General features: G+C 41.8%; 1 protein-coding gene across 2 annotated transcripts in view; it reads left to right on the top strand.

Annotated features, from left to right (window-relative positions):
* Positions 1 to 5,237, top strand: part of LOC311058735 (beta-soluble NSF attachment protein) — a gene marked incomplete at both ends in the record, with an annotated part of 12,228 nt that extends 6,991 nt beyond the window's left edge. For both annotated transcript variants that reach the window (XM_084076201.1, XM_084076200.1), the window contains 7 exons: positions 640 to 686; positions 919 to 996; positions 2,489 to 2,544; positions 3,691 to 3,775; positions 4,158 to 4,262; positions 4,715 to 4,783; positions 5,085 to 5,237. In XM_084076201.1, coding sequence (XP_083932327.1) covers positions 640 to 686; positions 919 to 996; positions 2,489 to 2,544; positions 3,691 to 3,775; positions 4,158 to 4,262; positions 4,715 to 4,783; positions 5,085 to 5,237 — 593 coding nt within the window. The remainder of the gene's footprint in view (positions 1 to 639; positions 687 to 918; positions 997 to 2,488; positions 2,545 to 3,690; positions 3,776 to 4,157; positions 4,263 to 4,714; positions 4,784 to 5,084) is intronic.
* Between the last annotated feature and the right edge of the window lie 6,009 nt (positions 5,238 to 11,246).

Here is an 11,246-nt window from a genome sequence, read left to right as displayed (position 1 = left end):
TGAGATAATTGATTAGAAATGAACTTTTCAAATATTTTAGTAGTAGAACAAATGATAGAGATTGGATCTGTAGTTGTTAACATCCAATGGATCACCTCCCTTATGAAGTGGAGTAACCTTATAGCATATTTACAAACAGATGGAAGCAGACAGGTAGATAATAAACAAATTAAACAAATCAGCAAGAGGATAAATAAGTACTTGAGAAGCTAATTTAGAATAAATGTTGCATTCAAACCATCAGTACCAACAGCACATCCATCTTTTAGGTCAGGAATGACTTTTGAAATTTCAGTGGGTAAAATAGATCTAAAGGTTAAAGATCCAGGAATAATAGGATTGCTAACATATTTGTTTAAGTAGGGTGCCTCATTAGAGTAAATGTTACCAACAGAAGAAAAATGAAGATTAAAAATATTTGAGATGAGAGCAGGATCATGAACAACCTCGTCATTACTACGAATTTGTGTGACAGAACTTTTTCTAGGACTCAGAAGACGGTTTATCCTTTTCCAGAACTGTTTAGGGGTTTGCAAATCTTGAGAGAAAACAAGAGAGAGGCTTGTTTTTTTGTATAGTTTCTCTTGCAAAATCCGGCAACACTGTATTCAAGGTGTTTTCTCTTTAATCTCTCTGCAGAGGCCATCAACTGTCTCAACCAGGCCATCGATATCTACACTGACATGGTGAGAGCTTCAACCCCTTCAATTAAACAAACTCACCGTCAATACGGCTCTTCATATACCTATATTTTTGAAAAGTGCTATATAAATAAAGTTATTATTATTATTATTATTATTATTATTACGTGTGCGTGTGTGTGTGTGTGTGTGTGTGTGTGTGTGTGTGTGTGTGTGTGTGTGTGTGTGTGTGTGTGTGTGTGTGTGTGTGTGTGTGTGTGTGTGTGTGTGTTCACAGGGTCGGTTTACAATTGCAGCCAAGCACCACATCACCATAGCAGAGGTGTACGAGTCTGAACTGGTTGACATTGAGAAGGTAAAGAGGGAAAGAGGGGGACACTTTTGCATTATACTTTTTCCATCTTCTGATAGCTTGCTGGCTAGCTAACTTGAAACCCACTGCCGATACACAACCCAAAAGAAAAGCATTGACAGTTGTAGACATTCAACCAAAAGAAAAGCATTGACAATTATAGACATTCTCTTCCCAAGGTTTCTTCCTGTTAGTTTCCCACCAAGAATTGGTTCTTGGGAGTTTTTTCCCCCCAAATTGAGCCTCTTCCTTACTTCTTGTTAATTAAGGTTGTGTTCCATTCTGGACCCTCTTGGTTCCTTGAGGAGGTTCCAAATGGCCACTTATGAGTGTGTAAAGGCCAGTCCACACCAATGCCACTCCTTGCAACTCCTTGCAAGAAAACAGTATTAAGGCCAGTCAACACCAATGCAACTCCTTGCAACTGCCATTTGGGGATAATGGTTGCAAGTAGTTGCAAGGAGTTGCATTGGTGTGGACTGGCCTTAACCCTGAGACTGTCCCAAATGGACCCACAAGTGGACTCTCAGAGTTATGGGGGTCCTTGAAATTTAAATGTTTGAGAACCCATTGTGCGACACTAAATGGAACAGAACCTTCATTAGTATCATTAGTAACACATGTGAAGGAAGTGAGGAAGAGGCCCAATTTCTTTCCAATATGGCTGCTGTGCATAGAGCCTATTGTACTGTAGTCACTGCTGACCTCTACTGCTTGGTTCATTCAGGAGGGTGTCAACCAAACTCCCAAACTTTAGCCGTGGCTCCGCAAATCATATTTGAACTGGGGACCCCCACCTTGACAAGCACTTGGGATTGTAGGAGTTGAGACATTACATCTTGTCTGACTCGGTTCCACAGATACATAGAACAGCCAAACTACATGCCGATCTCGCAATGTATCAATGTAGTTTGTTGTGAGCGTGCAGATCAGCTATTTTCACAATGTTTGCCTCTTTTTTAGGTAATATTTGACAATTTGGCCAATGTTTGAAGTGTGTTGGTAACCTTTGACATAGTAATGGTCTTATCAGTTTTTATTTTTTTTAAAGTCCTTAGGTAAAGTCCTTAAATTTTCACTTCAGAAATGTGAAGATAGTAAGATACCCGGTATACACTTATACTGTATGTTGGTTTGTTTACTGTTGAGTGAGAAAACAATGTTGCACATTTAGCTAATTCTCTGGGGACCCTCCAAAATCATTTGGGGACCCCCTTGGTGGAAACCACTGGTGTAGAGATGACCACGTGTCTCCTCTGATATGCTAGGTGTGATCCCACCAATGACATGTTTTGAATTTTGTCATTTTAATTTCATGTCACAGCTGTTCACTGTGTGTGTGTGTGTGTGTGTGTGTGTGTGTGTGTGTGTGTGTGTGTGTGTGTGTGTGTGTGTGTGTGTGTGTGTGTGTGTGTGTGTGTGTGTGTGTGTGTGTGTGTGTGTGTGTGTGTGTGTGTGTGTGTGTGTGTGTGTGTGTGTGTGTGCGCGCGTTCAGGCCATTGCCCACTATGAGCAGGCAGCAGACTACTATAAGGGAGAAGAATCCAACAGGTGAGTTTTCTGTCTAAGAGTTGTTATGTGTAAGATGTGCTATATGTTATTGTTGTTATGAGTTTATGTATTTACTATTTGTCTCCTAATACATTACATTTGCTGGTGAATTTCTCATTCTACTAGCCGCTCTATAACCAGTTACAACATTCTGTTCAAAACATATTAGTTGTGTGTGAGGAGGAGGTAAGAGAGGAGACCTTGGGTCACTCCCACGGCGGAAATTCCCTTTCAGCTCACCACCAGTGTCTTGCTCAGGGACACTTCCACATAGGGTTGCCAAACGTCCGTTGGAATAAAGGAATCATCCCTCGTTTTTTAGTTGGAAACTAAAAAACGTGTCCCTTATTGAACTGATAAGGGACACACTTTGTTCCAGATTTTTGGGGAATCAATCAATGACACACACCTCGCTTCAAGCATACATTCAAGTTTTTTCTGGGCGTCCTTTATTTTCCTTGGAAATAAGAGACCTCTGGTAGTTAGAAAACCCTACTTCCACTGCACATACTGCTGTGCGGGCCAGGAGGCGAATAGTGAACTTATCTGATTACAGGACAGCCTCTCTACATGCCAATACCTTCATACCTCATGCTACTTCTCCAAAGTGAAACACCCACAGCCACAGCACTAGAGGGAACGACAACGATCTGGTACCACCCAAATTTAGAACAAACATGAGAAAGTTCTCATTCTACTACTCTGCCACCAAAATGTTGAATGCCCTGACACGATCCCTTAAAGGATGTGTAACACTGGAACCACAAGGGGAGGTAAATGTAATTTTCTTTATTTTGTACATATAGTGTCATTTTTTGATGACATTATTGTGTACATTTGTTATACTATGTTGGTTAATTGAATACATAGGACCACAATGGAAACAAGTCCCCAGGACTTTTTTGTGTTATCCTTTTAGCCATAATGACTGTACCACGTGCTGTTTACAGTTCCAGATAAGGGGCGACTCCGTGTCACAAGGGACGTTTGGCAATAGGAGCTTCGAGCTCACAAGGCGTTGCATGTCAATGCTTGTAGTGTGGCTATGTTCAGTATTTCGGAAAATTGGGGAAACGTCTGGAAAAGCGTTTTTCACAAGTTGAGCCCATAGCACAAGCTTCACAAGCTTGTTTGTTTGCGTTTCAGCTCAGCCAACAAGTGTCTTCTGAAAGTGGGCCACTACAGTGCCCAGTTAGAGCAGTACCAGAAAGCGATCGAGATCTATGAACAGGTAACATCTGTGTGTGTGTGTCTGTGTGTACACTGTATTTTGTCTCTGTCGGGTGGAAACCTCATATGTCCAAAACCGTTACTTTTCAGGATTTAAATTAAAAAATGGAAAACGTAGCAGATCTACAAGCTCGAAACGTGTCGCTAAGGCAAAATTAGATAATATAGCATGAAAATCTGTTTAACCGCTTTAACCCTAGAATTGGAATATTTTTTAAACATTTTAACAACACAAATACATGTTGTATGGGAGATCCCTTATTATGGTTATTTATTGTTTCACTTGTATTAGCACATTTATGTGCATTCTGTCCTATGTTTGTGCAGCACTTTATGACTAGAAAAATGCTATATAAATAAAGTTATTATTATTGTTATTATAGGTGGCAACCAACACCATGGACAATCCTCTGTTGAAGTACAACGCTAAAGAATATTTCTTCAAAGCATCGCTGTGCCACTTCATCGTGGATGAACTCAACGCAAAGGTATCACTTCAACCATTAATTATTTCCATAGCGATTATTCTATCAATTACCTTTTTTGTGTGCTGATTAACCACTTACGCCGTATTTTACACTTTGCTATACAACAGTGTCACACAAAACTAGTGAAAGCTTATCTACTGTACATGCTCACATTGCATCGCATCGCAATGCATTGTGAACTTGTAGATCTGCTATTTTTCACTATTTTGACACTAATCCAGTGGGAGCCGGAGATCAAACCCGGAACCCTAATAATGACTAGGCAAAGATTCTTACTAAGAGACGTAGGCAATCGCTTTTTAATAATGTGTGTGTGTGTGTGTGTGTGTGTGTGTGTGTGTGTGTGTGTGTGTGTGTGTGTGTGTGTGTGTGTGTGTGTGTGTGTGTGTGTGTGTGTGTGTGTGTGTGTGTGCGTGCGTGTGCGTGTGTGTGTGTGTGTGTATGTACTCCAGCTGGCCATAGAGAAGTATGAAGAGATGTTCCCAGCATTTTCAGATTCCAGAGAACTTAAACTGTTAAAGGTAATGATCTTCCTGTCTGGCGCTGTCTGTCTCTCTCCTGCTGTCTGTGGCGTGACTTTTTTCGGACAAAATGCATACATGAACATGCTGTATATTTGTAATTTGCAAAAAGATCAAACACAAAACAAACACTCCAGAGCTTATTTCCATTGTGGATGCTTTGAGTGCTAATGTATGTGTAAAGAGCTTCTGATATAATTTTAGGCATCAAATGGGCCATGTATTTGCCCAATATCTATTATTATTATAAATTTCACATTAAAAAAAAGAACAGTTAGTAAGTTTACGCTTGTCGATACAGAAACTTCTGGATGCCCACGAGGAGCAGAACGCTGAGGCGTTCACGGAGGCGGTGAAGGACTTCGACTCGGTCTCTCGCCTGGACCAGTGGCTGACCACCATGCTGCTGCGCATCAAGAAGACCATCGCGGGGGATGCCGGCGACCTGAAATAGAGGGAGACGGGCGGACGGTGCGATGGAGGGAGATGGTGGGAGAGGGAGAGAGGGAGGGATGGAGGTGGCGGAGAGAGAGAGGGACAAAGGAAGCGGCATGCCTAAGTCGTGCTCCGCCACACAGCGGCGTCGCGCAACGAAAATAGCCGCTCTGCAGGCAACACGGCACGTCACGTTTGCGACCCGCCGTGTTGCCTGCAGATCGGCTATTTTCATTGCGCGACACCGCCGTACGACGAAGTATAAATGCTGCTGCGTTCACACTGGCAGACACAAAAGATGCAGAGATACGAAGCAAAGCGGCATAATCTGTCGCAGAGTTTCTGTTTAACGAGCTCGTTGACTTCATCGAGCGTGCGTCGGACTCAGCAGGAAAAATATGAAGGAAAATAAAGCCTGTGGTTCACAGGAATTGTGTGGAGAGCAGCTTTGTTCCGTCAGTTTTGTCAGCTTTGTAGCTGAAGTTGTTGAAGTCAGCACAACTTGGATTTGTAGCTTTGATATCTGTTGTCGCTTTTTTGTAGCAGCTGCAAACGTCGGGTGCACTGTAGCTTTGTATCTTCATGTCGCTGGCTTCCATTGAAAATGAATGGTTGACTGTAGCTTTGTATCTTCATGTCGCTGGCTTCCATTGAAAATGAATGGTAGTCTGTAGCTTTGTATCTGCCAGTGTGAACTCCGCATGAATAAGGCTATATATATGGAAGAGAGAGAGACGCAGAGCGAGGGGAACTGGTTTCTGAAAAGAATAAGAGAGGGAGGGAGGGATGGATGGATGGATGGGGGGTGTGGATGAAGGGGAGGAAAATAAATACGCTGTACATATCAGTCTGCATGTGACTACCCACCCCCACCCCCACCCCAAGTTTGACCCCAATCACCACCCTTCCCCCGAAACCTCGCCAAACCTTGAAATTACCTTCAACTGACCATGCTGTGACCCTACTGTGTCCGGAAGTATTACTTCATTGTTGACCGAGAATAGAACTATACAAAGGTGTGGAGTGAGTGAGTGTGTGAGTGAGTGTGTGTGAGTGTGTGTGTGTGTGTGTGTGTGTGTGTGTGTGTGTGTGTGTGTGTGTGTGTGTGTGTGTGTGTGTGTGTGTGTGTGTGTGTGTGTGTGTGTGTGTGTGTGTGAATATGTGTGTGAATGTGTGAATTGTGGTAGGGAAAATTATAATACAATATTATATGGGACGGTGTGCAACTTGTATCAGAGTTAAATATCTATGTAATTGAAAACATATTATTTATAAGGTTGATATTCATTATCGATATTTAACCAATTATTTGTTATGGTGCTCAGTGTTAACAATTTGTGTTAATATGTTAGGTATTACCTCTCCTCTCCTCTCCTCTCCTCTCCTCTCCTCTCCTCTCCTCTCCTCTCCTCTCCTCTCCTCTCCTCTCCTCTCCTCTCCATCTCTCCCTGATCCTCATCACCTGGACCTGGTCAATCTGTGACATCGCTCATCGTGATTGGTTACTTGTTGTGTTCTGGCCAGCCATCGGTCAGTGACGGTGTACAGTAGTTGGCGATAGCCACTGAAGCTAACCCCCACCCCTCCTCACACTCCGGGGCCTTGTTTGTGCATGTCTCTTGTCATGTTGATCTAAGTGTGTCTGTGTCGTGGTAAACGTGTTTTGAACATAATGTACATGTAGCCTGGTATCATTTGTGCAAATGTCAGTAAACATCATGATGTATCTCAGTATACAAAAATAAAAAATTATCGCACTCCTGACAACCAGCTGTTGTTTCAGTCAGTTCAGAACCAGAGGTCTTACTATAAAAAAAAAATCCTATGGGGTCCGCCTGGTTCCTTGTGTTCCCCAGCAAACTGAAGAACAGTTAAACCACTTTAACCCTTTTTTTAGATACTTAAGGTATTCGAAAATAGCCAATCTACAAGCTCACAACGTGCCGGGATGCAATGTGCTGTGAGCTTGTAGATCGGCTACTGTCAATACATTCTGAAAAACACTTTACTAATTTTGCATAACTGTATTCATTTTTTCTGTTCGAGACCCAAAAGAGAGAAAATCTACCCAGGACCCAATAGTGAAAATATGTTCAGTACTTTGTTCAGTAAGTTGTTTTAATTTACGGAACTTATACATACTCGTGAGTCGCGACCCATAAACGTTTGTCCTGACCCTTTGTTTGGTTAACACTTTGGCCAGGGGAAGAAGCTGTTGTGTAGTCCAGGGGTTCTCAACCTGTGGGAAGGGACCCCCAGGGTCCACACATGATTTTGGGGGGGTCCCCAGATGACAGTAAAGTGACAAGTAACATTTTTTATACCTTTAAAAAAAAAAATACCAATACTGCATCAAAAGTAATCAACAAACTTTATAAAAACTGGTCAAACATTGGCCAAATTGTCAAATACTATTCACTGTAAAATATTGAAAATAGCTGATCTACAAGCTCAATGCAAGGCGTTGTGAGCTTGTATATCGGCTTTTTTCACAATTGATCTTTATTTATCTGTTTCACTTCACTGGAGACTAATTTTGAACAACATTAATGTATAAGAAAAATAAATAAGTTAATTGCATACTTTCAATTTCAGGTTACAGTTTAAACAGAATTTAATATGTTAAATTATATTAAATTAATATTAATAGGCCTTGCGCTAGGTCGCATATTTTGATAGCTTTTTTTTGTGAGATCTGCATGTTCATAGTGACAGAACACTATGCAACATGATTGTCTTGAATGTGCCCCACCGTAAGTCTCGCTAGACGAGATTGAAATCTCGAGATTGAAATCTGTAGAGAGAGAGAGAGAGAGAGAGAGAGAGAGAGAGAGAGAGAGAGAGAGAGAGAGAGAGAGAGAGAGAGAGAAAGAAAGTGTACTCCTTTACTCTGTCAAGTGTTAAAGGAGTAGTTCACCCAAAGAATTACTTATTTTCACACACCCCATGAAGCTTTGAATTCATGGAGATGTTTTTGTTTTTGTCGAATTCCTAAGCCAATAATGTGATGACCAGAGCGGTCTCCGGTAGTAGGAGACTCTAATGCAGGTCAATTGAGTGTCCTACTCCACCGGTCGTCAAACTATTGGCTTAGGAATGCGACAAAAACAAAAACATCTCCATGAATTCAAGGCTTCATGGAGTGTGGAATAGGGTGAACTACTTCTTTAATATACTGTAACATTTCCTTATCAGGTTGCTGTACAGCCCAGCGATTCCCAACCTTCTCTGGATCAGGGCCCACATGGAAATCTAGAAAGCTTGACCAGTGGTCAGATAACGTCATGTACTTTAAATTCCTATTTGTTGGTATCACAATAAAAACACATTTGTCAAGGTTTTAAAGAAAAAATACCATGACATTTCTTTTTTTTTTTTACATATGTTTTTTTTGGTATATCATTGTTAAGTTATCAATACAGTTTTAGTGTTTTTGCCATGCATTTGGGGCACCCACTTGCAATATACACTCATGGCCCACAGGTTGGGAATCACTGTTGTAGCCTTTTGAAGATGAAAGAAAACATGTGACAAGTGACAAAAAAAACATCACATACTGTACACCTGCTCTGTGTAACTTTATGTCAGGCTTCAGCATTGCTTCAAACAGTGAGATCTGATGTTGTTGATGCTGTTCCTCGTCTGACGCCTTTGACAAAGCCTTTGGAGCCGGAAAGCATCTGTCTTTTAAAACTCCTAAAAAGTTCATCTTCAGCCCACTTGGCCAGTCGATATCTGAGGCATGGTTTCACCACTTGGGATCTGAATTTACTACGTGACATTTGTATCGAGTTCAATATGGTAATGACTTGACAAATTATACACACACCCCTCCACTGGACTGTTATGCAGCTACTACAAATATATAAATAGTGTCTCCTAAACAAAGGTTTCACAGTTTTGCAAAGCTCAATGACTGCCTGATGTAGCATCACAAAAAATGTAAGTCTCTCAGCCAAAGCCTTGCACCATTTACACTCTGAGTTACAGACCTGTAAGCTTCCATTAAGACCTATAACGGGTCAGTATGTTTAATAAATATCAATCATTTAGTTGGGGACCCCCTGGGACCCCCTCAAGGACCCCTGGGAGGTACCCGGACCCCACCTTGAAAACCAATGGTCTTTGATAGCCTCCTGTAATTTGTCTATGATAGTGGTCCCTATAGCAGTGATTCCCGAACTGGGTGTCAGGACCCCCAGATGATTAGCTTAATGTGAAACATTGTTCTCTCACGCAACAGTAAACAAACCAACATACAGTATAAGTGTATACAGAGTATTTGCACATTTCAAAAGTTACAATTTGATTACTTTTAATACCTTTTAAATACCAAATTGTCAAATATTTTGTAAGAGGGAGGCAAACAATGTGAAAATAGCCGATCTACAAGCTTTTAGTTCGTCAATCTGTGGAACCGAGTCAAACTAAATGTAATGCCTACAATTCCAAGTGCTTGTCAGGGTGGGAGGTCCCCAGTTCAAATATGATTATTTTGAGGGGTCATGGCCTGAAAGGTTTGGGAACCCTTTCCCTATAGCTTCCCTTGTAGTTAGATTGTCCTAATATGACGAGTGAACTCTAATAGTATGTAATAGTTCTCTTCTTATTTTCTCCTTTCTCATTTAGACCTGCAACTATATAATAATAATTTGGTCTGCACTCCTTTGCTGTATTTGTCACTGTATATTTGCACACACAGTGAAATGTGGAATCTGCATCTAACCCATCCTAAGTATTAGGTGAAGTGGACAGCTACGGGGGCAGTGCCTCGGGGAGCATGTCTTGCTAATTGTCTTGCTCAGGGACACTTGGACACGTAGACTGGGGCATTGACACCAACTTTCCCAGAGAGAGTACCTGCCATTCAGTGCACATTTGGTGCAGGAAAAAGGCTACCAGCATCATGAAAGATGCCACCCACCTTGCACACGGTCTGTTTGACCCCCTCCCTTCGGGCAGGAGGCTGCGTAGCATTAAGGCCAGTACCACCAGGCTAAAGAATAGTAATAGTAATAATATGTCTTCAGGTTGCGACTGCAAACTGTTCCTGTTCGCAGATGACTCGGCTCTGCTGGTCTCGGACAGGGACAGGCTGGGCTGCAGGTTGAGAAAACTCAGCTCTGAACTCAACAAGATCTGCATCTGGCTCTCCGACAACAAACTATCATTACACCTGGGTAAAACTGAATCCATCCTCTTTGGGTCCAGTTCTAACCTTAGCAAGGCTGAGAGTTTCACGATCAAAGTGGGTGATGATGTTATCACAAGAAAGGAGGAAATTACCTGGGTTCCATTTTGGAGGCAAACCTCTCCGGTAACAAAAACGCCGAAAGAGTGATCAAACAGGTAAACCAAAGAATACACTTTTTGTATAGGATTGGACGTCTATATAGTCAGTAAGAATACTCTGAAGATTCTTGCAGGGGCCCTCATACAAGGTTATTATGATTATGCATGCACTTCATGGTATCACAACACCTCCAAGGCCTTAGAAACAAGGCTAGTAAGGCTACTTCTTGGCCTCAATCACAAAACCCATCCATCCCCCCTGCTCATTTTGCTAGAATTGGATGGCTTAGGGTTGAGGACAGAGTACAGCAACTTGCTATGGGCCTGGTCTTCAAGATACACCACAACATTGGGATCCCCCTGTATTTGTCAAAATACTTCCAAAATGTTAATGAAGTCCACGATCATAACACCAGAGGCAGCTCCACGAATCATGTTCACCCCAGATTTGGCTCAACAAAGTGAATGAACGCGTTCTCATGCTATTCATCAAAAATGTGGAACGCCCTACCAAAAGGAGTAAAGGAGTGTAAAACCCTACTCACTTTCAAAACTACCCTAGTTTTAGTAGTATCGTATCGTATCGTATCGTATATCGTACCCTAAAGATACACCTTCAGGAGGCTGCAATTCGAAAATGGCCCCTGTCTAAGTCTTAACCTACCCCCCTACCCCCCCCCCCCCCCTTTTTTATATATTTTTTCTCTTGTACTTTTTTTTTTCACTCTTCATACCA

Source organism: Gymnoscopelus microlampas, assembly GCF_963454915.1.
Source record: "Gymnoscopelus microlampas genome assembly, chromosome: 13".
Classification (NCBI taxonomy): domain Eukaryota; kingdom Metazoa; phylum Chordata; class Actinopteri; order Myctophiformes; family Myctophidae; genus Gymnoscopelus; species Gymnoscopelus microlampas.
The sequence above is the reverse complement of the archived record's forward strand: the minus strand, read 5'-3'. Positions and strand labels throughout refer to the sequence as shown.